Source organism: Scophthalmus maximus, chromosome 9, assembly GCF_022379125.1.
Source record: "Scophthalmus maximus strain ysfricsl-2021 chromosome 9, ASM2237912v1, whole genome shotgun sequence".
NCBI lineage: Eukaryota > Metazoa > Chordata > Actinopteri > Pleuronectiformes > Scophthalmidae > Scophthalmus > Scophthalmus maximus.
In genome coordinates this window covers 10,313,885-10,340,994 of record NC_061523.1, presented here as the reverse complement: position 1 = coordinate 10,340,994, position 27,110 = coordinate 10,313,885, and the positions used below count along the sequence as shown (strand labels likewise).

General features: G+C 44.2%; 1 protein-coding gene across 6 annotated transcripts in view; it reads right to left on the bottom strand.

Annotated features, from left to right (window-relative positions):
* The window catches only part of flt4 (fms related receptor tyrosine kinase 4), a 41,988-nt gene that overhangs the window by 8,167 nt on the left and 6,711 nt on the right, over positions 1-27,110 (bottom strand). For 3 of the 6 annotated variants that reach the window (XR_007031400.1, XM_047334176.1, XM_047334180.1), the window contains exons 3-16: positions 13,470-13,566; positions 12,263-12,537; positions 10,290-10,429; positions 10,007-10,172; positions 8,928-9,067; positions 8,665-8,836; positions 8,450-8,567; positions 8,024-8,208; positions 6,706-6,871; positions 4,447-4,582; positions 3,810-3,918; positions 2,604-2,957; positions 1,946-2,092; positions 603-734 (exon numbers count right to left, since the gene is read on the bottom strand). Coding sequence is in view for 5 of the 6 variants with exons in the window: in XM_047334176.1 (XP_047190132.1) it covers positions 603-734; positions 1,946-2,092; positions 2,604-2,957; positions 3,810-3,918; positions 4,447-4,582; positions 6,706-6,871; positions 8,024-8,208; positions 8,450-8,567; positions 8,665-8,836; positions 8,928-9,067; positions 10,007-10,172; positions 10,290-10,429; positions 12,263-12,537; positions 13,470-13,566 (2,337 nt within the window). In the remaining variant the exon portion in view is untranslated. Of the gene's footprint in view, positions 1-602; positions 735-1,945; positions 2,093-2,603; positions 2,958-3,809; positions 3,919-4,446; positions 4,583-6,705; positions 6,872-8,023; positions 8,209-8,449; positions 8,568-8,664; positions 8,837-8,927; positions 9,068-10,006; positions 10,173-10,289; positions 10,430-12,262; positions 12,538-13,469; positions 13,567-19,179; positions 19,282-26,270; positions 26,652-27,110 lie in introns of those variants that run through there. The other 3 variants (XM_047334178.1, XM_047334179.1, XM_047334177.1) reach the window with 3 other exon arrangements.

Sequence of the window (27,110 nt, the reverse complement as noted above, 5' to 3'; positions counted from 1 at the left end):
CTTTATGAAACCAATTCCAGCAAACCTGCTGAATTATTCATTCTGCATGTGAAATCGGCCAGCAGTCGATGAGCTGTCCATGACAAAGGCGCCAAAGCACAAAGGTTGGCGCTGCTGTGAGAGGAGCGAGAGGTGAAAGTACAGACCTGCAAATCTTGTTTGAGAGGATGTGAGCTCGAGGGCAACTGTGATTTCAAGCCTGAGTGTCCTTGAAAAACATGTGAGCGGCGACAGTCTGAGTAGATTCAGGTGTTTCGGTTATTGTACAGTATTTAACAGTCGCTTTCTGTATGATTTAGTGTCTGACGGTGCTTGTGCTTCTGTCTTTGTGACGAACAGTTTGACCGTTAGACCTTAGCGAGGACATTTAGTCCGGTTCCCACTTCCTTTGGCATCTTTCAAAGGGCTGCTTGAGGGCTCAGAGGGCTTGTGTTAGGCATTCAGCCGTGATGTATGAGGTTGGGGTAAAAGGCTGGAGGATGCAATGTCAACGAGGGTCCTAACAATGATAGAATGACAAGCTTGTCTGTATGTGTCTGTGTATAAATGAAATTTATCATTATTATTATGATGTGTGTGTGTGTGCATGTGTGCTGTCTCACCAATGACCTTGACGGCAGCTGAGGAGTTGACACAGCCACGCTGGTTGCAGGCCGTGCAGGTGTAAAGCCCGGCGTCCTCCTCTCGCACCCGCTGGATACTCAGAGTGCGGTTTGAATCCTGCAGCTGGATCCCTGTGAGGAGGCACGTGATGATTAGATAGACACACACACACACACACACACACACACAAACAAACAGAGCCATAAGCATACTTCAGTGGCTGTGAAACAATGCACTGTGAGGCGATATTTTCAGCAATATTTTCAATGACATCTCTTCAATTTCTTGTCGCACCTCTGGACGTCACTGCAGTAACTCATTTATAATCCCGTCCTCCAAGCGTGTCAAGCAACATTTCCCAGAGTAAAAGCTGACACTCAGACCCATACTGACCCCCCACACACACACACACACACACACTCCCCTTCACAACCCCCTCATCTCCTTCTGATGTTAAGAGAGGACGCACACTGAGAAAACTAATGAGTCGCATCTATCCCCCTACAGGCTTTGTGTGTGTGTGTATATGTATATGTGTGTATTTATGTGTTTGCGGTTGTGCACATGTGCAGCAAACACGCACACACAAGTATTAATGTCTCTGGTTCTGCCTGACATGTTTGTTCAACAGTCCGAGTGCGTGGGTGGTTGTGTGTGTGTCTGTGTGTGTGTGTGTTTTCTATATTTGTGAGAACCAATTTTAACGTGAGGACATTTTGACCTTGTGAGGACATTTTGGCCGGTCCGTTACAATTTCAAATGGCTGTTTGGGGGTTAAGACTTGGTTTTAAGGTTAGAGTTAGAAATGGGTTTAGGTTAGGGTTAGGGGCTAGGGAATGCATTATGTCAATGAGTGTCCTCACAACTACAGAGAGACAAGTGTGTGTGGGTGTGTGTGTGTGTGTGTGTGTGTGTGTGTGTATGTGTGTGTGTGTGTGCCTGTGATAGTAGGATTATCATTTATTATGGTGGAAATTGCAACAACAACAAAAAAAAGAAATGTGGCAACGTCTGCCAGAAGTTGTCAGTATCTGAGTAAATGTTAACAAAGCTTATTTCTTTTACTAAACATCTTCTTCTTCTACTGATATGAAGCCAGAATGCAGCAGATTTTTCTGGGAACCGACCTGAACAGCTAAACCCGATGGGCGGATACGAGTCCTCTTGCTAAATCAGGAATCCAGAGGGCCAGACTGCATGAGTGGCTGTTGAGTGTGTGTGTGTGTGTGTGTGTGTGTGTGTGTGTGTGTATCTACCATCTGTGTGGCTGCTGGGTTCGCAGGTGGGCGGCGGCACTGTTGTGTAAACATGTGTATCACTGTGTAGGTGTGTATTCATGCACCTGACATTTGGTGGAGAGGCTGGTTGTCTTTGAACCAGGAGAGGCGCGGCACGGGTCTGCCCTCCACGTCGCACTCCATCCGCAGGGACTCGGTCACGTTCACTGTCTGGTTGGTGAGGCTGCGCTTGTAGCGAGGCGCCTCCAGGGCTATGGCGGGAGAAAGAGGCCAAAAAGGGGAAATCAACTCTCCAACGTGTCTGCACTTACGTGGATGTGATATTTACTGAAGCTTCTCGCAGTACAGAAGAAAGTAAGAAAGAATTTTTTTTAAATCTCATTACTGTAAAAATGTACATTTATCATCCAGGCACTGATGCAAAGTTGCAAAACACAACATGAATGGAAAATGGATTTGTGTATTTTGACCCTGCAGCGTCTCAGCTGTTTTCTGTCATTCCATATTGAGGCTGTGCACACACCAGGCACTCTTTGCATTATGTGTGGATGTGGGTGATGGGCTGCGTGGGCCCTCCATTGTAAGTGTGTGTATTTTTGAGCCTACAACATCTCATCCTCAGTACCACAGAGGCCCGTATGTGTTTCCTCAGCCAAAGGTTGAGCTTCTCTCTATAACTGGCTGTAGTTAGAGTGACTGCTCTCCACGCTGGGCGATGTGTGTATGTCTCTGTCTTGGGCGTTCACATATTCTTTCTCTCACCTTTGACAGAGATGTATCTGAACAGGCACTGTTTCTCCCCGCTGCGCCTGCTCTGAGCCTCGCACACATAATGACCCTCATCCTGCAGCTGGACGGCGGGGATGGTGAAGTCCAGGACCCAGCTGTTGGAGGGCTCCTGGAAGGAGAGCTGGCCGTCAAGCGTGTCGGCATATAGATGCACGCTCCTGCAGTCCCGGGGCTTGCCCTGCTCTACCTGCAGGGCCTGGGGGTCGAGGCGGTACCACTGCAGCTGCTCGTAGGTGTAATTGTCGGCGCTGCAGCACAGGGACACTTTCTCCTGCTCCTGGGGATTCTCTGGGGGCTGGACATCCACGCTGAAGCCCTCGGGGATGGCTTTGAAGAACAGGGCAGGTGAAACGGTCAGGTACACTTGCAAGAAAGAGCGCTGGACGTTGAAGAAAAATATTCCTAATCCCCCCACTCCCCAAGCAGTAGCTAGACATGCAGGTAGTTTAAGTTTCCTAAGATCAGCTTGGGATCTCTACCTGCATCCCAATAAAATAAATAGCAGTCACATGTATGTTTGTGGTGCTCAGAACATTGGAAAATGACATTTAAAAACTTCAACAGCAAAATCGCTTTGCAGAAAGAGAGTCCCTGACACGGACCAACCTCACTGTGAATAGTTTTTTAAAATTCTGCTGTTGGTTGAAATGATTGAGTTCATGACGAGAGTCTGACGAAATCCTCTCCAAATCTTTAAGATATTATTAAAATCCCTCAGAGGAAAAAATCCCAACAACGTAGGTTCTAGTTTTTCCCTGAGTAGTGCTTTGTCTGCTGTCAAACATAATTTGCTTTATTAATTTTTACATATAGGCTAACTGTTCTTCATTAAGGGGAATTAAAGGATGAAGACAACGAACAACGAACAACTCCCTTAATTCTGATTGAGCCTTGTGACTTAACCCAGGAGAAATGTTAATAAGTTACTCTTGCTTTGGGCTGCAGCCCCTGGACTTGTGCCCAGGAGGTTACATTCAATAATCAATCCATATTCTTACGTAGAAAGTAATGTTGTCACTGGATTTTTTCTGGGTTTTTTTTAAATCAAATTTTTCCAATGCTGTGAGCACCACAAATCAAATTCTCTTCACCTCCATTGTAATCGGGGTGTAGGCAGAAATCTCACACCTAGACAAATAATTCCATCAGAGGGGGCTTTGAGGGAGCCGACACACTCACTGGTTACATAGAAGTAGATCAGCCGCTCATCTGTGCCGACTTTGTTTTCAGCAGAACACTTGTACATGACGGAGACACTGGCGTTGCGAATCTGGAGCCTGCTCACTATCTGTGGGGTGAGACAGGGCGGATGAAACCTTAATTCATCTGTAAGAGACACGCGTATTTTAAAAAGGAAGTGCGGTCTACTGTCATGTAATTCTGTGGGAGCTGACACCGAACAGATTTTGTGCTGACGGGCCAACAAGAGGCAAACATACTCAGGTGTGACTGAATAAACCTTAGGACTCTTTTTGTGTGTGTGTGTGTGTGTGTGTGTGTGTCTCTTATAGTTGCCATTTATGAATTCACAGGCATGTGTATGCACACGTGTGCCTGGGTGTGTTCTAAATATTTCTACTGTGGAAATGGTTCTTGATTGACACATTTTGTTATGGAGCTCAGAATTTGGGACGCTTACATATAAAAACAGTTCATCACAGTTCATGGATGAGTCCGTAAAATGTCTTCATATTCTGTCATTTTTCCTTTTACAGAAATCCTACAATCGCATATTCGTATTAGCATATCATTGATCTTGGAATGTGAAAAAGGACCCTCTGACAGTGACAATAACTGACAAAGGGTCGAGATGAACCTTGTGTCTCCCATCCACCAACTCTGGGGATGTTTCAATAGCCTCGATTTCATTCATTGCGTCTTCCGAGTTAATGTCCTGCCAGTTCTGACAGTCCGTGATCCTGTCACTCCGGCCCTTCCCGTCTCGTCGGACCCTGGAGACAGACAGAGACACAATCATGACATCTCCCCTCCTCGACATTTACAGCGAAGAGCGAGCAGTGGGGGAGAATTCAGAAGCACATTGAACCAGACATCCTGAGGTTATATGTTTTTTTTTTCTTTCTTCCACAATCTGGATTGCATTTCACATACGTGCATCAGCCCACACCCCAAAGCCAAGGCAATTATGTTGTGTCCTGGCAACTAATGGAAAAAACGACAGTATCAACTGCTATTATGAAGATCCACAGTGTGAGCATCACAGCAAAACTAATGAAACATGAAATGAAATGTTGTTGTGCATTTTCTTCTAAAGGCACAGCTCAGCTGCATTGATCAAGGTCAGTTTCATTTGACTCTCTAGTTTATAAAGAGCATGCATAATCCATATAATTCATATGTATTAGAAATGTACATAGGAAAATTAATTAAAAGGAACTGAGTTGGTGAAATAACAAGTTTTCAATTCCACCGAATACTCTATTGTCAACAAACATCGGGTCATGACCAGATGATGCTTTAGCCAATATCAGAGTTTCTGAGCCTTCACGTGTGACGCTTCGGTCGATAAATGTGTGTTCACTAACCCTAACCCTAACCCATCAAATGTTTACATGTTTTGGGCTTCTATATTCATGATTAAAATTGTGTGACCTTTAATCCAAATAAAAAACAAGTGTAAAAACAACTTTTGGTTTCGTGTGGGGTTCTATGCCAGACTATTATTTGGGATCCCCAGCTGCTGAATGGCAGCTGCTCTCAAGAAATAGTCCAATATATTAATGTATGGATGGTAGGGTGAAATCCAGGAACCAGCTGTTGGAAAATCAAAATGTTTAAAAACAAAACTTTTTTTTTCTCCCTTTGGATGGAGCCAGGGAAGCTTCCCACCTCTGTTTCAACTCTTAATGCAAAGTTAAGCTTATTGTCTCCCTGCTGTAGCTTCAATGATGAGTGTGGAGCTATCAGCAATAAAGTGCATTTGCCTAAAAATGATAAACTAAAACCAAATCCTCCTTTTTGTCCCAGGGGGAAGGGCCCCTTTCAATATAGACTCTGTCCTCATTGTGTGACGGAGTAATCTCTTAAACTTTGCAAAGAATATTGCTCAAAACTGTTGAATTCAGTGTCTTGTTGGAGTGTGTGAGTAGATTGGTGCACTACACATGCTTCTCTGATTCAAGACAGATACATTTGAAAGTCCTACACTTTGTGTTTGACCATGCAATGAAAGAAAAAAGTAATTCAACTCTGATACACCAGAAAAGGTCAACACAGCCATGCGTCAGTCGGCGCCCATAAAATGTCAAATTACATGTAGACAGAGCACGGACGGGACTGGAGCTGAAGTTGAGCCTCCCCTGCCACTTGTGTGTGTCTCCTGTGTACCGTCCACAAGGACAGTGTGGGCGCCGAGGGTCTGTACTCAAGATGCATGCCCACATGGAAAAGGTCAAGAGAAAGCAGTCACAATGAAGCCTCGGAGGAAGATGGATGAGGCAGGTGAATATTAGAGGGATATGCAGTGGTAGTGGCCACAACACTGGGGGAAATAACAGAAATGTACTTTCTATTGCCATCCAGATCATCCACTATATCATCTTGTGGGATTCAGCAGAGATGGAAAAGGGGAGGCAAAAGCCCCGGGGCTATACCTGACAATACTTGTGTGTGTGTGTGTGTGTGTGTTTCTGTGTGTGTGCGTGTGTGCGCGTGTGCATATGTCAGAAAGTGAGACTGCAGTGTGAGAACTGAACCATGGCAGATCAAACGGGCACATGATTACCGTGTGGGGGAGGAAGCACGTTCAACATCCAACAGACTTTCCTCTATTTACTTCTCCACCTTCCTCTTTATCTTTACTCTTTTCACCCACCTCCACTTCTCTTTCTTCACCACCTCTTTCTTCCTCATCCCTCTCTTCTTCACTCTGAGCCACTAATTTCACGCTGACCTCCTCTCTGTATTTGGTTCTCACATAACGCTTCACCTACTGCACCCTGTGATTCACCTATCGATCGTGATTCACCTGCTCCCACACAGCGTTCAGAGATACAGAGTCCTGTGTGTGTGTGTGTGTGTGTGTGTGTGTATATGTGAGGGAAGTTTTTCTTACAGTCTGCTTCGGGTGCTGTCGAGAACACACGGGCCCCAGGCCCTCCACTGCCAGCTGATGTTGGGCGCCGGGAGACCATAGGCGGTGCATGTTAGAGTCTGGCTGCTGCCACTGGGGTAAGGACTGGAGGGCTCTGCCACTTCCTTCTCATGAATCTGTGGGGGAACTGGGGAGATGAGATGGAATAAATCCCTCCATGGGGTCACAGACCTGTCCCAGTGGGGGTTCACAAGGCAGAACAAGGCAACACCCTCCACTAGTCTGTCTGTTACAGGGCTGACTCAAGATCAGCCTCTTAGTCCTACTCATAGTTATGGGACATTAAAAATCTTAATCTCCGTCCAAACATGCGTTGAAGCTCTGTATCGCAAGCAATCTGACATACTAGTGAAAACACAAATCACATGACCATTCATGTACACTGGTCATGCATGTGTTTTAACAAAGCACGGAGCTGATTTCTTTGTTGCAGAAAATGCTACAAACGAGGAACAGCAATAATGAAAAGTAAGACCAGGGATTTATTGCCTTTGTACGACGACAAGGCAAAAATGTTATCTATTGTAAGTATTGGCAACTATTTGCATTCACATCTGGTAGTAGAGTCATGACTGATAAGACCCAATCAGCCCGTCCGGACTAAAACGCAGCACCGGAGCTTTCGTACTAAGATGGGGCCAGCAGTGTTTCCAAAAGTCTCCGTGTTAGAGGCTTGAATCCCAGAATCATGTGGACTCCTTGCATAAACGTAGCACATGTGATGTGTTTTAAAAACTAAAAAGGATCACTGTGGCTGAAGCCTGGATGCCTGAAACTGGAATATGAGTAGTGAACAAGAATAGCGGTTTGACAACCGACATGCTCTGCGAATTTTAAACAGATAACAATTAAGTGTGCAAACTCACTACTACTAAGAGGGAAGAACTAACTAACTAACCCAATTATGTAAATAATTAATGATATATCATTCATGATACCTTCTTTGTACTCCCTCTGTAATTTGCAACGATTGGTTTGGCAATAAGATGACGGTGCATCTGCATTTCTAGAAAATTCAACAAGATGAAGAACTGGTAAAGGGGCCCATAGCAAGGGCCTGTCAATTTCAATTCTTCCTGACATGAGATATTCAAACCACACAATAGAACACCAGGATAGACCCCAATGATGCCTTTATGTTTAAAGCTAAGCTTCTACCAAAACACCTCAATTGTATGTGCCTTCACCTCTACAGTTTAGCAGTTAACAGGAATGTTAACTGTTGCACATTTACCCTTTCCCCCACAAAACATCTGGTGTGAGTCGGACCAACAGTTACCGTTGACAACAAGCGTGAGGTTGAGCCTCCTCTCCAGCGCAGCAGCAGCATTTCTCAGCACCACTGTGTAGAGCCCAGAATCCTCCTGACAAACATCCTTAATCTCCAAAGCATGGTTCAGGTGAATCCTCATCCTTTTTATCTTGAACTCTGGGCGCTGGTTTATCAGCTTACCCTCTTTATACCTGGACATGACACACACACACACACACACACACACACACACACACACACACACACACACACATACAAACACACACAAACACACGCACATACACAGAGCTGCAACAGTACAGTACGGAATACATTCTTGCTGCAGTGCCCTTCCCCTAAGTTAAAATGTAGATCTCGGCTGTGGGAGACCTAATTATGCTTTTGGAATCGGCCCATTACAATTAATAGATACGGCAAACTGTCTCATCTCACCATTGTGCTTCAGGTGTGGGGAAGGCAGACACATTCACTTGTAATTTGAAGGTCTTCTGGCCAGCAGTTACCTCCACCACCGGCCCAGTCCTGTAGTTGAGGCTAATAAATGGCCTTTCTGGAAGAGGATACATTCACTTGTTTGTATGAAGGATTTATTGCCTAAATGTCTATTTCAATATCAAACTGGCTGATATGAAAGTGAGGAAGCTTACCGTGAACTATGACCTGGGTTTGTTGGGTTTCAGTTGTGTCCATGCTGGTCACGTTGCAGATGTACGGGCCGGTGTCTGAGACATTGACACTGTGGATGGTCAGGATGCTAACGGCCTCTGTGGCGTGATACAGAGCTTCGCGATAGGTCTTAGTTTCCACCAAACTGTTGGTCTGGTGAAAAGAAACAGACTCTGAGTATCGTAAAACCTCCTCAGAAATTCAGGTTTTCAACTCTAGGCAGCCAACTGCTGCTGTTAGGTACCTGCTTGCCAGGGTACGACCACTGAATGTCCACCCCCGCGTTGAACTCCACCAACGCTGTGCAGTTCAGGGTGAGGGCCTCCCCGACTATCAGCTCTACTGGGTCCTCAGGAAACAGCTTGACATCGTAAACCTGACTTCCTGTCCGGGGGGGAAAAAAAGGGGGGGTGAGGAAGAAACAGAGCGACAGAGGGAGGGGGACAGTAAGAGAGGTCACGGTGACATCGTCAGCAGTTTTTCCTTCCTCGCCGGACCAGAGGAAATGACTTTCCTTTGGACCAGAGGAGGCATCCACTATAAAAAAAAAAAAGTCGTTAGTCACAAGCTCACACCATTTTCATCCATGTGCCAAGCTATATATCAGTGAGGGATATTAAAGTGGAATACAGCGAAGCCTTAAAGCAAGATGAGAGAGAAAAGGCAGGAAAGCAGAGCCACGGCCTGTGATATTCAGGGCCCCTCTCTCTGCGGTGGCTGGAAAATGGGGTGTAAAGAAAACACACAGTGTGCAGCAGACTGTGATTGGCTAATTGTTTAAATGCTCCATTAGCTTTCAGAGTAAATACTCAGTCTCAGTTTCTCCTCTGCCTCGAGTGGCTGTTCCTTTTGGTCAGCGGCAGCGGGTACGAGTTTCCTTTGGCCCTTTGAAGTGCGGGGTGACTGATCTCAGCCAGCACAGCAAAGAGTTCGCTCCCAACCAAAGGGAACCTTGCGTCTCTTCGTTCTATAGTTTCCTAAAATTAAATTAGGTCAAGTCTCCTCTTCCTTTTATTTCTTTTTACATCTCCGAATAAAGAGTTGTTTTTGAGGAATTGATATTATGAGATAAAATTCTTTAAAATTGACAACATTAAGGTGTAATTTGCTCAACGCAGCGCAGAATTATAAAGACAGTGTGAACATTGATTTTCTGGCTAATTTCTCTTTAGAGCACCGCTTCACATCTGATTGAAACCGGGTCGCATGTGTTTCTGTTGATGTTAAGGTTTTCATGATCCTCAATATTTGACTCAAACACCAGAGAAGACAGAATCCCTATCAACTCTTGAATTTAACGCAGATATGATGTCTTGTTTTTACCAGTAGTGTGGATCAGGTAGTTGGCAGATTGGTACTCTTTGCCGCCCAGGGTCGCGACACACGCAAATCCAATGAGCATCGGCACACTGTCTATGATTTGTCTGGGAATGGACCAGCCGCGCTTGTTGTCCCATGTCATCCCGCTCCTCTCCAGAGGCGTGGGATACTGGAATGAGACACATTAAAAAAGGAAAATATTAATTTGAGCTTAAATCATGAATCAAAGCATCACTGGACAGATTCAGCAATTGGGAACAGAAAGAAATCTGTGGTGGAGACAAACCGCATAGAGAGTGACGTTCAGGTCCGGCACTGTGACCAGACAAGGCACTGTGATGTGCATGGAAAAGTGCGTGATAAAGATGGTCTCCAGGTCATTTCCGTGGCCCTCGCTGCCTCTCCTGAGGAAGGGGTTCTCTGGGTCTGGAGGCAGATGGAAACAGGGAGCTGTTAAAGGGTGACCCTGGCAGCAGCCGGGAAAATGGCAGCTATTACCGAGGTATCGCAGTATCACAGCCACACACCCCCCCACGCTTCAGTAATGCAGCAGCTCACTCTGTCCCCACACAATAAATAGCATTAAGAGCTGCTATTACATGTCAGCCGAGAGACAGACAGCCGGGGGCTTTAATCCTCCTCTAAACAGTGTTACAATTTCACTCCAAGATGTCTGGTAGTGGGAATATTTCTCCTGTGTTTCATCCTTTAACACCTTGGTGTGTCCCATTTAGTCAGTGACTCACAGCTACTGTTGCACAGGGCTTTGATAAACATCACAAAAACTGTCACCAGTTTAAAATTTGTCATCATCATTACATAATCCCACATCATGGGCGGACACTGCTTATCTCTCAGGCCTTCCTGTCGACAGCAGCAACTTTTGTGCAGCACCCAAAGAGGCTGTATGACTTCAACCTGCCCACCTCTTTTCTTATTCCTTTTTTTGTTGTGTTAATCGTCGTATTATTACGTGTATTACTTCAACCTGCTGTAAGGGGGGCGTACAATCGGTCCAATACAAACAGGTTATAGAAATATACACAACCCCTCACAGTTTGAGTTTGTCACACTAAATCCCTGTAAGGATTAAACTGCAGTCGATTTCAGAGGAGGAGACCTGGAGTTTGCAGAGTATGAGGGATATTAGCTTAACTGTGTGTTTGTGTGTGTGTGTGTGTGAGAATAGGTGAAAATGTGCCAGAGAAAGTGTTTATGTATTTTGCATGTGCCTGTGTGTGTGTGTGTGTGTGTGTGTGTGTGTGTGTAAGCCAATACGCTTACAGAACATTCGTGCATTTGGATCATACTGTAAATTCATGTGTGTGTTTGAGTGTTTAAAGCTCAGCCGGGGCAAACGGTCGACGTCTGCCTGTCTAACTGAGTCCACATGTGTCCCTTCTCATCTCCCCACACGCTGGGCCTAATTTATGGCTGCCATTCCATCTGCTTCTGATCAGTCCCCTGGTTAGATCTGTGGAAACTGTTTTGGCACCTTGTCAGCAGGGATAAACAGCCATTTCACATGAGTGGATTGGTCAGCAGGATTCCCCTACATGACAACCATCTGTCTCTCTGCTTCTACTTCTATTCAACAGCACATGTAGCAAAAGGACGACAAGTAAAGAGGCGTCCCTTGAAGTCAAGATCAGAGGCCTAAAGGCAGCCTAAAATAGAGAAAGTAGCAATGATGGTTTTGAATCCTAATATATGACACCCACTGAAACCATGGGGCGTCATATTATTGTGCAGCTCTGATCAGATTTGACGATCCCACAAATCACACGAAAGGTCTGGTGAGACATGCTGCTATGTTTCTATATCCGTGTATGAATATCATATCCTTTCTCTAATTAACAAAGTGAATGAACTGCTGATTCCTACCTTTATCAGAGACTTTGCATCTCTAATTCCGAAAACATTGATCCTGCCAACTTCCAGGGTGTTACTGAGGCAAAGTCAATAACTTCCAGTTCTAATAACTCAAGGATCACTTTGATATTGAAGTCATATTCAAACAGGAGATCTGTTTCAGGCTCCCAAGGCAAAGAGAAACAAAAGACTAAACGGTCCACATAGCCGAGCCAAAGAGCTGCAGAGCAGGAGATGAAACATATTCTCTTTAAAAACAGAAAAAAATAATCTGTGCCTCACAAACTGCGACTCAGTACAACCTACAATGACTTCTGAGTAGAAAAGAGAACTCCTGGTTGGAAATAAGATGTTGATGGCATAAGAGTAAGAGTAATTTTTGCTCACCCCTGATGAATACATAAACGCTGACGGCAGTTGTGCCGTCAATGATGGCCTTGACATCCTTGTAATAGCAGCGATAGTAGCCCGTGTCTTTGCCCTGGGCCCTGTTCAGAACCAGCTGCTTGCAGTACGGCCACCCAGGCTGCCCTGGACACTCGCTGACCAAGGCGACCCGCTGCCCGGGGGCCCTGGGTGTCGACAGCTGGGCCTGACGGTCAGTGAACTCCTGTCCCACCAGAGTCTGATCAGGCCAGGCCCAGGCCAGAGTGCGCTGTCCCCTGAGAAGATACACATTGAATATATTTGAAATAAGAATGAGTAATAAATCAAGTCTTACACCAAAATTACATCAAGCAAAAAAACCTTTCACTGTTTTTAGGGCCACCTGTTATTATTGTTTTAAGAAATATCTCTTATATTTTTAGCCTATCAAAAGCAGTTAGGTATCTGTGTTACTGTGAGTAATACAGATACCAATACAGATAAGCATCATGGTGTGTGTGTGTGTGTGTGTGTACGTACGTACGTGTGTGTGTGTGTGTGTGTGTGTGTGTGTGTGTGTGTGTGTGTGCGCGCATTGTGTGCTTTGCCACATAATTCAGTTATGGGTGGATCTGTTAACCTGGAGGCAGTATGAGCGAAGTTGAGTAATGGCTGCCTGAAAACTGATAGCTGTGCTCTCACCACCTGCCTCCGCCAACTACAAATGTCCACATTTTGCAGAAAGAGCCAAAATGTGATGACTGGAAATAGCTTCAAAATCACTCAGGGCAATGAAAGTAGTCTCTGGGCTATTTTCTAGCCCTTGGGAATAGTGTCCATCTATCTAGATTCCAGAAAATTGTACATTGGCGAGACTAAATTGACTAAAATGAAACTGACTTCCTCTCCCAAAAGATCCTCAGGCTTGATGAAAATGTGAGGTTTAAATGCAAACAATTATTTAAGACCTGTGTTGGGTCAAGTCCAAAGGTATCACCAGCTTTCCAAAGACAGCATTTGTTTTTGTGATCGCAGAAAGAAAAAGGTTAATGGAATGACAGCTTGGCACAGACGGTGTAGCAGAGATTTCATAAGGATAAAGGATTATTATGAGTGAATTCATATCTCGCGTCGACTTGGTTATTACCCCCCCCCCCCCCCCCCCCCCCCCCCCCCCCCCCCCACACACACACACACACACACACACACACACACACAGGGACAGTACCTGCATGTAATAGTGAGTGTTTCGTAGACTGGAATCACTAGGTCGCCTCTGCCGCTGTCAAGGATGGGTGGAGTCATAGAAAAGCCAATCACCAGACCTGAGGGCGCAAACACGGCAACTGCATTAGATTCATGTTACACAGGTCGGTTTGGGCCTAGTGGTTTTGACAGAGCTGCTGGTTAGGCTGTCAAATCTCTGCAACACATCAGGGATCTGAAATCTGACACGGCAGCAGCTTAGATAGCACGTTGTTCATTACATTTACAAGCTGTGAGGTAAAGCACCCGGTCTCTAATGATGAGAACACCCAGACGGAGCAGTCATGGCCCACTCATGAGGCGATGTTGCTCTGAGCTCCTTGTCTCCTCCTCTGGAATAGCCACAAGGACCATTTGCTCTTATTCATTCCAAATGCATTCACTTCACTGACTTCTGCTCCGTTAACATGGATGGTCTAGAATGTCATTACCGTCCCAGAGTCTCCTAAGGGTGCTATTAGAGCTTAGTCATACTACACACCTTCAGTCTATCATATGTAAAAGTGTCACCATGACCTACACCCCGCCTGGATATCATTAGAGATGGAAACACAAACAGGACTGCAGCACAGACTGAGGGGATGTATGAAGGCAAAATGAATTTCTTTGCATGTATGAAAGCAAAAAATAACCATTTTTCACCCTCACGGACTTGAGCAGTGTTTGTTTTGAAAGTGATTGTGATATGTGTGCAGTATTCGATGCACTGTATTCTTCCGGTGGGGTGATTATTGTTAAACAGAACAGCAACCTTACAATCTGAAAGCCTACAGTCAATACTTTTCATACTTTCTTTCTTCCACATACAAAGGAAAGTAGTGCTCAGGGCTGGCATGTGCAAAAGAGCATCAGATTCACTCATACATCTTCGAGCATGTGTAACACATGCTCGATAACAAACTTCAGCACCAGCGGCAGAAAGAAGCACGAACCAGTTCACCACAGTCAGTCGTGACCTGACGCCAATCAAAACTCACAGTTCTGGACAGCTGGGATTCTTGTACACAAACCTCATTCCTCCAACACATCCTGCTGCCCAGGGAGCACAATAGAGCACGGTTATTTTTATGTAAATATTTTGTCAATCGTGTTTACAGTAAGGGCCGGTCCCAGTGTGGAAGGAGAAAGCCCGGGTTTTCTTCAATACTGCAAACACACAGAAAGTCAAAGATACCCTTCGCTCTGTCTTGAATACAGTGAAGTGGAAATATACCCAGTTATCATCATTATAATAACATTGTACGTTGCAAGATCGTAAAGCTTCTATTTAATTTATTTAATAAATATTTAGATAAAATATGACAAAAACTTTAGACATGGCGATAAGTGGTTTTTGTCACCTGTGGACAGAACCAGCTGGCCTGTTTCCTGTTTCCAATCTTTTTGCTAAGCTAAACTAACATACTCCTGACTGTAGCTTCGTATTTATTGCACAGTAAAAAACAAACAAACAGTGGCATCAATATTTCATTCAACTTTTGGCCTGAAAGCAGATAAGCATATTTCTAATTCTTTTACAGTTTAGTGCGTCGAGGGCGTGGTGATGTAGAAATCACAACAATTAGATTGAATTGTTGAGAGATTGAACCAATCCCTGTGAATTCGGTACAACTTTTTTTTCTGCGACCGAATTTTTGTCCAATCATAACAGAACCATTAATTGCCATCTGTTTCTTTAATTGAGCAGATATTTAAAGTAATTTCATGCCAAAGTTTAAAACCAAACAGGGCCTTCAAAATAACACGCAGTAGGACAGCTAATATTGCCGCATTGACACAGAACAAACATATTGAGCAGTTGTGGCGTGGGAAGCGGTGGCAGTCTATGAATCATCTACCGGGCTTGGCTCACAGCAGGGTATTCCTTCCCTAAACTTTCAGAGCTCTACAGCTCTTCCCCAGAGGAGAAGCAAAGTTTTCCCCGACATATTGTCTCAGCTCAGATGTGAACCTGCCACCAGCCTCAGTCCCATCACCGACCCGCTGCAGCACAACTGAGCTTTGTCCGCTCTTCCTCGCACCTGAAATGCTGCTGAGCCAAACAGTGGGATGTGTCTGAGTTACACACACAGGGGCCAACACAGCCTGTCCACCCACACCGAGAGCGATCTGTTTTATCGTATCAGGACAGCTCCCATGTTCACTACTTAACGGTTTTCCTCAACACATAAAGGCGGAGAACGTATGAGTTCACATCCTGGTCATCTCCGTCTCCTGGGTCCTGGTTTGATCTTCAAGAAGGCATACAGATGAGCGCTGGACCTCCAACGCCTTCCCACCTTTCTGCAGATCAAAAAGCCTTTAAATAAATCTTTTTGGAATGATTTAAAAATGATGTCACCCTGTTGATATATGGGAACAGTATTAGACGATGCTTCTAAAAATTGTTTTAAATGCAATGAAAAATGGCCTGTTTTGTTATATAGAATTTGCCAAAATCCTAATAGAATACCAACACCCATACGGATATGATTTTCTGTATTTTTTTACAAACAAAAAAACCTATGCCATTAGAATTATTTAAAAAGACAGTGTAAATTTAACATATACTCCAAGGACACTGGTTCTTCTGCACTATATTATGAGTAAACATCTCTGAGGACTAACTGGGCGAACCAGGGGGAAAATTAAAAAAGAATCCAGTCTACAGACTGAGAGTGATGAATCCCTACTGCAGCTAAGGCTCAATGATGGATGCATCCCTCACAATCTGTTGAGAGATTGCACATTGACGGACAGACAGCAAATTGTAAATCTTTTTGAAATGTCACGAATGACTGGCATGCCCTGAGAGACAAGACATCAGGATGTTTGTATTTGGGAGGGGGAAGCCTGGAAGAGAAGTATTTACCATACCAGGGAAGATGTTAGCTTTGGCTATTTGGAATACTCCAACGCACAATAAGATTTGACTGATAGGTCTATCACAGTGCAGCAGGAGTGTCAAACTCCCGAGGGCATAGAAGGCAGCGCACCCACACAGAGTCAAGCTGAGAGCTGTTTGAAGTCCAGCGAAACATTTCATAGATCATTCAAACTGATACAGTTCATGATCAATACATGTGTGCTCTGAGCTCGGCACTCCTGACATGGTCTATTTGCAGGGTGAGTTTGAGGCTAATGTGCAGCACATTGCTTGTCGAGACTATGGGGGTTTCTCATACATCATTTGTCATCGTAAGTGGCTCCCTCATAACTGCTGACGGAGGTGGCACAAAGTCATGACTCAATGTGTGCTGGTGCGACGCGCGGCTCTGGGCCAAAGCAGCCACGACCGATCTCCTGTTTGGACACTGCAGATTGATGAGAGGTGGTAAGAGGGCATGTGTACGCCTCACATTCTGTAGGCGAACTCTCAGCCTTGATGCTCGGGGAGCTGCTGGTTCTTTCCCCCGTGTTTCCCAATGATGAAAATGCTCGGTGCCAAATGTCAATAACTTCCATATGGATGTGCTATACAGCATAATGTATGCACCATGTTTCAGAACCGTGAGACACCAGATACGGAGGCCCGTCTGCCTGTCAGCCACATACATGGTCTGAGAAAGTATAATCCCATTAGTAACTGTTTGCATTCTGTCAAATATAATTAGAAGCACACGTTGCTCTGATGTACAGCTATGAAGCTGACGCCAAAGAAAATCCAAACACGTCCATTCATACAAGTTCACGGCTGATAACGTATCTTGTCATGATAACAAACACATTTTCCCGCCTTGACCTTTCGTGCTGCCTTTCATGACAGATTGTTACGACTGTTATCACGCAGCTAGCTCATTTATCTTATTACTCACTGAATAGTTAAGTGCAAAAAAAAAAAAAGAATGTTCACAGTCTCTCTCAGTAAATTGTTACAAGCTTAGTTTGTGAACAGCAGTTTGAGCTGGAGGCCAGTCAGCACAACCAGTTATGTAGGTGGACAGTGAGTAAGCAGAGCCCTCCGTACACAAGGCTGCAGCTTCCACAAGAAAAGGGTCGGTTGAACAAAGATCAGAGTGCACTGTTGTTTAAACAACATGTTTCATTCTCTTTCACTTTTTTAATTCTCTCTCCGATTTACCACGCTACCACTGGCTTCTATTTATTTCATTTTATTTCCATTAGTAAACTCTTGAGACGTCCTTGAGGTTTTTTGTTGATTATTATTTATCGCAGCAAACAGCTTGTCCGCATTTATTCCTGTCAGAGGTGATGACAGGAATGAGATTGATATGGAATGTGCACACTGCATTAACTCATAATGGCAGTGTAACTGTAACAAATAGATGCAGAGTTGATGTTTATGTATTATACATTGGTGCCAAAGAGCCGGCAAATCGATTTTCAAACTTAGCAGGGATTACTGGAGGCCATGCAGTAGCTGCCTGGATGGTCAGAAGAATACATTTAAAAGCCTGAAACACGGCAGAGCTGTATTCAGATTGGCTGGGAGGACTGTGGGTTATGTGCAATTTGTTGAAGATTTGATAAAATCATGCAAAATTACTGCTACGGACCATTATTGAAATCACCTTTTCCGTAGCCAGCTACATCTGAGATCCTCTGAGATCAACGTGTATCTGCTCAGAATGACTGCCAGGCGTAAAAACGCAAACGGACAGCCATTGGCTCACTGACAACCACCTTACACATGTGAACACGGGGCAGTGAGCCAAAAAAATATGCATTCCAGCTGGTGGTGCAGAGATAAGCAGCAGCTTTGGGTGATTAGCCTCTACCAACAAAAAAAGGGCAACATTGCATTTTAACCTACAAGAATTTTTCTTGTATTTCCAAAGTTTATTCACTTTTTCTGTCATCACATGATTACACAGGCATAAACACACGTTTAGATGTGTGAAATCCTACAGAAATATAAATGCTGCTCTCACAGTCTCTAACAATAAAGCGTCAATCCTGTTGCCAATTCTCTACGTTTCAGGCAATTGAAATGACAACGACTCCGATGACTTTATAAACCTTGCGACTCAGCTCGTTGCTTTCATAATATCTGACGCTGTGATCATTGGGGATTGTCCAAAGTAATTAAACTCTGACTGCAACAATTACTAAAGATTAAGAAAGGAACTCTTCATTGGCAGTCATTTGGTACGGTTTTGAGTCAGAGAAACAGCTCACTGGACACGTCCTTAAGACGCGATTTGCTCTCGCTCTTGAGAAATGTTTTTTCTTTGCTGATGTGAAAATCCATTCTCACTGTGGGAGTCGTGTGTGTGTGTGTGTGTGTGTGTGTGTGTGTGTATCCTGCACCACCTCCAACTGGATGTGCCAAGCAAACATGAAGGGTCGAGTGGCCTAAAACAACTTTTCAGGCTGTTTTCGTCTCAAAAGAGAGGAAATGATAAACGCTCTGGTAGGTCAAATGTAATTCAGGAGACAAAACTGTTGGGTTTATGCTGTTAGCAGACATGCGAACTAAGTAATCATATAGAGATGACTGCATGCATTAGACATATGGCTTTACACAGCTGGGCCGTTCTGCCTTTTCTGTGCTGCATGCCTCTGTCATGATGGAAGTGCCAGATGTACGTATATATGTGAGCCAAGTGTCAGGAGTCGGAATTTTTCAAGGACAATTGTGCCTGTTCACTCAGCATGTTCATCACGCTGCTCTTTGATGTGTCAGCTCCACATACCTCATTGACACAGAGGAAAGATGTGTGACTGCCTACCTGTCAGTTGAAATGTGTAAACAGCATGCCAGAGGAACATCTTCAGCACTACTTAGGCGTGAAGGACCAGGATACCAAGAGCAGCAGAGAGGACAGCCGCACCTAAGAGTTTTGCAACAATTAAGCAAAATATGCCGAAAATGTGATACTGATAACACTTGAAAAGTGTAATCGCCAAGATCGTGCAAAACATATGCAGATTCACAGCGAAGGTGACATGAATCTAAAAAAACGTGCACACAGGAAACGCACGTCCACTGTTCAACTCCACCTGCAGGAACATCATCCCCACACCATCCAGTCTCTCTCTGGCCTCACCTTTCCTGTCTGGTTCTCTGTTGTATACGTATCAAAATGAGGCAAACCTCAGACAAAGACTTAAAGTTGCACTAGAAATACATATATCAGACAAACGTGCTTCTCACAAATCACTTCATTTTTGAAACGTCAATCCAGTGTGGCCGTATCTTGCTGTAGACAAGAAATAAATAAATCCAGATAAAACTAAATGTAGGGCTAAAGATTTAAAGAAGCCATGGTTCTATTCAAATGCATTTTGTTAGGGTGTTAAAATGTTGTTAATTGCTCAAGTAAGTATAGGTTTGCCGTGGTATGCACAGAAGATATTTTACCCATTTCACTGCCTCTTTATATGCATGTTCGTCTTTACTTGGCTGAGCTCTCGTCAAGGCTCATATCGGTGGCTTTGTCGCAGTAAGGGAGAACTGAGCCTGGACTTTCCAGCCTATGGAGGACACCTGCCGTCTAAAGATAAATCATATACACACACACACACACCTGGAAGAAGCCTTGCTTCCATACGGCAGTCTGAGCCAATTAAAAATGCAAAGCTTCTCTGACAAGCAGACAAATACAAGGCATCAAAGGTGCAGATGAAGACGTGCGCTCCTCTCTCCGTGGGTTTGACACGGGGCTATGTTGGAGCCCGCGTGAAAGGCAGCGCAATGTTTTTCATTGCGAGCAAATTTCCTGTTTTCTTTATCACGTTTTTCGCTTCTCCCACTTCCCCTTTTCATGGACAGTGAACGAGATGTTGCCATTAGTGTTTCCTCGCTCCTCTGTAGTTTTGTCTCTGATCAGTCATGTGACAGGAACGGGAAAAGAGGAGCCTTGTGTAAACAAATAAAGCCTTTTTCAGCGTCTCGGTTTGGCGGAAAGGATGCGACGTGGGAGTCGTTTGAAAATATATAAAGATTTTCGCAGATATAGTAATTGTAATGACGTGCCCGTGCTGTTGTTGTGTGGTACTATGCTGGTACATGAGTGAAATGCCTGGAAGGCTGTTTGAATTTGTCCACATGTGCAGCTCTGACTTGAATGAGAGAGTGAATGTAATAACATTTCTAGGGGGCAAAGAGTAGGCGACAATAGCGCCAAACAGTTATTTTAGTGACAAAGTATGTGGCAAAGGGCCAAGGCTGAAACACTCTGAAATAGAAACACCCTGCGTGTCCGGCAAGGGACCGGAGGCCAGGCAGGCCATGGAGCAGACCTGCTCTCTGGATGTAGAGTCAGCCTGCCTGAGGCCATAAAATACTCCACCTCTCTCTCTCTCTCTCTGAAAGGGATTAAGTTCGCTTCCTCTGTCATCTGGACACAAGGCCAGGCCAAAGCCAGGCGACAGACTGACTGGCAGCCCGGCTTTGATTTCATTGTTACTGCTGCGGAGGATGACATCCCTGTCCTCTCCACTAGCGGAGGAGTTAGGCCTTTCCAACATCCTGCCAGAGGAGGGGTCCAAAATTAAGGATGCGACAACAAGCCATCTGGGCAAACTTCCTATGTTTGAAACCGCTGTCCCTGACTAAATCTTCCTGTACCTGCCTCACAGGCACACCGGACAACCCAAACTCTTCCTCTGTGGTTAAAACCTTTTTTCTTTTTTTGCATGTCATCAATTTTTAACTCTGAAAAATTGTTTCCCCTGCTGAGAAAGGAACCAAGCATATTCTGGTAACGGCTTTGTCGAGCTCCTGGTGATGACACTGCTGTTAATTTTTCTTTGTTGTTTTTTTTATTTTTTATTCCGGCCTGCTGTGAAGGCTTGCACGCTCCTAAAACTCATGCTGTGACTGTTCAGAGGCCAAACTTTCAGGATCCCCATTCATGTGCTTGTTACCTAATTCCTGTTGATAAGGGTAATAAACAAGTGTCTGCTGCTATGTCAGATGTCCCAGTGAGTGAAATCACTGAGGCTTTAGAAAACAAGGTCAAAGTATGGAGTGCCAGGTCAACAATTATGGTGCCGAATGCCTAAAGGAAGGAAGCTGGCAATTTCCTCAGGCTTGGCCATTGGTCTCTCTCCCATGAACCTCAAGCGACCTCCCACGTCAAGGCGAGAGGTGTGTGTGACAAATAGAATGCTGCACGGACTTCCAACAGACAGCTGCCTGAGTCTTGAGCAGCAGTTTGAACGTAATAACGATTGTGGCTCTCTGACGATTAATCTGATAGGTGCTCGGAGTGATGCTTGTTTCTAAGCAACACAAGGTATTCTGTGTCTTGAAATATCCTCGTAAGAGTCTATGTTTTCCCAGGATCCAGTTTCCGCCTTCAGTGTGGAGTGATCAGATAATAAAGGCAATAGATGCCACAATGCAATTTCCCACCTGCGGAACACAGCTAACAATCCATGTATTTTCAATGGCCGTCACAGCTGCTGAATCTCATTAAATGAGTCCTGCATCAGCACGTCAGAAGACAGAAGTTATCTGTGGCTGTGAACTCAAACCCCTAATTATTCTGGATGTTCTCTAATTTGGTGATAAGGTTATATCCCAAACGAAATCCAAATTGTAGCCGCTTGCCAAGAATCAAGCTGAGCCGAACAGTCCTTTGCCAGCCTCAATCTTTTGTCTCAATTAACAACAAGCGATATGTCATTTATTTCATCTTACCGGTAAAAGTAAAGTTCAAGAATTCTGTGCTCTCTGATGACTGCAATATGAAACTTGATGGAAAGGAGTGAGAAGGAGAAAAATAAAATCAATAGGTTAGACCATGGTAATTATTCCAAGTGTGGAAGAGTGGTTTGAGAAAATGTTGGAGAAAACGGGAGCCTGCTGCGGTTAACATTTCATTTGTACGGTCAGGACGCTGAAAATTACCATGAATGGATGATTCTGAATGAACACCTTTAAAATGGCACTTTCCTTATGCAACTCATTACTCAAAAGGGCAAGTCTGACTTTGTTGTTTACCTAGTTTACATACACAGTATGTGCATTTCAAGATGTTGGGGGGAACATACAAACAACATTGGATAACAATAGCAAGTGAATGACGCTAGCTGCATGATCCACACAGGAGGCATCCAATCATAACCAAATGTGGGAGCAATAGGACGATTTCTTATGTGTATATCTGTGTGTGTGGATTACTCACATTGTATCAATCTGATCAGGTTAGTTAGTTGGGTTTGTGTTGAACATCACAGGGACATAATTAATCTTTGTCTGTGTCAGTGGAAAAAGTAAAGACGGGGAAGACTGATGTACGAGGTGCGATCAAAAGGTTTCAAGACTGTCGCTGTTGCGAATGAACGGAGCACGGCACGACAAAGCGCATGGAGCAGGTGTCGTTCAGTATTGCGTTGAAGACTGCGACAATCGTTGACCCAAACTTCATGCTGTGACGAGAGTTCACCCAGAGACCAAACATCAGTCTCTACATGATGGCAGAGCACGTAGTCCCCAAGAGCAGACAAGCGTACTCGTCATTTTCCCAGACATTCGCTGGGTTGTGCACTGTGAATTTGCCCCCCTGGTCGCACCAACACAATCGTCAATCGCCCACCATCCAATTACCAGATTCCACTTCCTGTGACTTCCTTGTCTTCCTTAAACTGTCTCCTAGTAAAATATTATTGTTACCTATATCACACTTGGCTGGATCCAGCTGCCTGTCTAGATTGTTGACATAATGAAAGAATAATGAAAGAAGATCCTTCAGTCCACCCACCCACACACAACCAATGACGCCCAAATGAGAAAGTTGGCTATGCTGGTATTTTACGATGTCTTTGCAGCACCAAAGTAGAGATATTATCAGGCAATTATTTCACAACTTTTTTTTATATGCATATCAATTTGGAAAAATACAGATATAATGTATTTAATGGCAATACTTATGGATATTTTTTGGTCTTGGACCAAACGACTGGCAGTGCCATCCAAAGAGCCATGCTGCCAGCATGGCTAAAATACTGGACGCAGAAAACATGGAGGGGTCAGAAACACCACAGATGGTTTTCATCAACTTACTCACACCAGCTTAGACATATTTGGCTGCTGCTGCAGATTGCTAGTGTTGAAAGAGCTTATCTCTCAGCTCGAGCCATATTTGGGGTGTTGGTTCTTTGGCATGATGAGAAAGTGAGTGACCAGACATCCAAATGCCCAAAGGGCCCAACTACTCCATGCCAGTGATGAGTGAGGCACCGGACTCTCTATTTATTTGGACTTTACTGCAGAGAACTTCCCACACGGAGCAGCAGAAGCAGCATTCCTCTCTCATCCGAGCTGCTCTCCAGCTGATAGAACAAGATACTCAAGGACGGACACAGAGGGTCCGCTCCTCGGAGTCCTGAGGTTGAATCCTGAGATCAGTCATGTGAATAGGGGGCTATTGTTAACTAAAACAACTCAACCACTATAAGTGGACGACAAGAATAATACCCACAGTTGAGGGTCAGATTTCTCGGATGATCTGATCAAGCCGAGGTATGCGTACAGAAAACACTCTGCTAAAAGCAATATCAACATTATGTACCCGAAAGCCACAGTAAGCTGAAGATCATTCAGCTCTAGAGCTCAGCTTTTGAAAAAAATTATAAAATAAATAAAGATTCACCGCTTTCACATGTGGCCCTTTGACTGGGAATGTTTTTAACAGCTAATTATAATGCAACAAAAACAAGAGGAGATGAATCAACCCATGGTTCCTCTCAGTTGTATCCTCTCCCATAGAAGCTGCACCGGGATGTTTTTTTTCTTAAATGAGGCAGAGGTTCTATAGCTGTGTAATAAATGTTTTGAAACCACCCTAATTCAAACCAGAGACGGAGCGTGACAGGAGGATGGCAGAAAATGGCTCCGGGTGAAATGTTGAAGCTCCAAACCCCCCCCCCAACAAGGACAGTGACTTTTGGGCCGGCCAGTGTACGGTCCACTCTCCTTCGATCTTTCCCTTCCGATCATAACAATGGGAAACCACTCAGAAGTGTGTTATTTGTTATTTATTTTTTTATGTCATATATTTTGTTGAAATAAATTGGCAGGGTTAGGAACTCTTCAAACTGAAGATGTATCTGGGAATTTTAGATTCTCAGGTATTTATTCATCTATTACAAGACTTTTAACAATGTCAAAGTTGTTCCTTTTTAAAGCCAGAAACACAGACACACACACACACACACACACAAACACACACACTGCAGCAAACACAGGCCGAATATGGCCTCTGTCTCCCTATGTGCCACTCAGTCTCACAGGTACATACTGTGAGGCCGTAATCGAAGAAAATGAGTATTGTTCTTCTACTTTCAGCATCCGTTGTGGGGGGACCTGTGTGGCGGAATTAAAATTGTTGCAAATAAGTCTTTCAACAAATAAAACTATAAGTGGCCTAAATAGGTCAGGTGTGTGTGTGATGACAGGTCTGTCGGACAGAGCTTTACAAGATACACACTGTGGAGAAATAAGAAACTCTTGTGTGTATTTCTTCTGAGTTTTCACCTCGCTTTGGGTTCAAAGGTTTGGATAGAGTCTTAAATGAACAAAGGGCAGGGTGAAAAGAGAAGAGAGACCTCAGACACGGTTTTCACTAAACCCCATTTGTCACACATTATAAAATCTGTCATCGTAGAGGCTTGATGACATTTACTGTTTCTGAGCGCACGGATTTCCCTAAAATGGATTTCGTGATGTATCTGTTCCCCTGAATGTACAGTGTTTGACCCACCCAGGCCCAGTTCAGCTCAGTGATATTTATTAAAGGAATGAGCGCCATCCCTCCAGCCCGAAGTTATGATTTGAGTAGCCATATGGTGACTGCTCCACTCAGATGGATTCCCTGGGCTTTACAAACAGCTGCTCAACAAAAAATCAGAGATGAACGACTCAAACGTACACATTGGGTCACGGGGCAAAACTGCAAACGACCTCAGCCACATACTCCCAGATAATATGGTCGATCAGAGGGCCCTGGATGGTGCACTGAAAAGTGTGCCTTTAAAGATTAGTCTGTAGTATCACAGAAGTTGTGGCTTGTTTTCCTGAGTTTTCTGGACACACGAGTGACTAAAAAGCTTATGTGGAGGAATCAAACAAGTTGATTTGGATGCAGAGTGGCATGTTCCCACCTTTCACATGCTTTACAAAAATACGATTACATGGAAAGAAGGAATCCCCCCCCCCCCCTGCTTTCCTCCTCTCTCTATCCTCCACATGTCCAGATGAGTCAGCTCTTCTCCCACTCTGCCACTATAAATTCTGACCTACTTAGGTTTACACTCACTGTAATTTAAAGTAAAGTCAGTCAACCTCGGCGTGACAGAGTCCACCGCTTACTCCTCCTGAGGTAAGCATCACCAATTAACAGCTGCATCTTTATCAGCCACAGTATCAGCATGCCTCCCCCTAGTGCCTATCTGTACTAGGGGGACTTCCACAGAGGCTCATTAATTCAGTGATAAACGGTGGATGAGGCTCTATTAATTTTTTTGATAGAGTTTTTTTGTTTTTGTTAAAGGATGTCATGTTTTTTGATTGAATGTGCATTCGGGGTTTGAAATAACCTCGAAGTGACAGCTAATTTAAAAAATATTTGAAAACAAGTTATTCAAATTCAGAAAAGTGTAAGTTCAGGATCCACCCAGCTTCAAGTGTAAGCCCTCGGCTTAACATGCATAAAACATTCTGATCCCTCTAACACCTAATAAGACCTGCGCAGGATCAATTATTTACTTCAACTCAGTGTAAACAGTCAGCTCGACCTCTGCCTTCGTCAAAAAAAAAGAAAAAAAACTTGTGCGCTCGAAACTTTCTGAGTCACTTTAAAAGTCTCCTCACCTGAGACATACGCTATTCCAATCCAAGTCCGACAGAAAAACGTGGGATCTGTCTTCATCTCCAGGTCTCCGTTCCAGAAGTGCAGAAATCTTCAGCGATATTCCCAAATCCCCCCCCCCTCCCCCAAAAAAAGAAAATTAAAATTAAAAAAACATCAAGAAAAAAAAATATTCTTTTTTAAATTGTATTTATAACTCCGGTGGAGAAGTGGCTTGAATGAATGTCCGCGGATGGGGAACAAACTCAGGTGGATGTCAGTCGGTCGGTCGGTCGGTCGGTGCCTGTCTGTTGTCTGCGCACGGGGAGGACGGAGTCGAAATGCGGAGGAACCCCCCCGTTTTGTGAAAAGGATGCATAAGGCACTGAATGGGATTTACAATGATTTCCCTTTCCTCTGCTCGTGACCGGAGCGCATGCACACCCCTCCATCCAGTTCATCAAACAAGCTGAGTTGGAGGTGTGTGTGCGCGCGTGCGCGCGTGCGTGTGCACGCGTTGCCGCTGTGCAGGCGGCGCCTGGAACATCATGCTGGGAGAATTTTGAATTCTATCGATTTCATTTTTATTATTTTAAAACGCAAATTTCCGGCTTGATTCTCAATCATGCCACCGAATAAAACGCTGCTGGAAAAACTGCAAAGAAAGTTGGTGAGACAGAGACACACATGCTAAAACTTGAAATTGCTCAGCTTCCTACTATGATTGTTTGATAGAGTGAAATCAATTAATATCCAAAGGATTGGTAAAGTAAGCAGAGCATTTGCTTAAACCATGCATAACTTAATTAAGTCTCATTTGTAAAGTATAGCCCAATTACAATATAATTAAATTGTGAGATTGG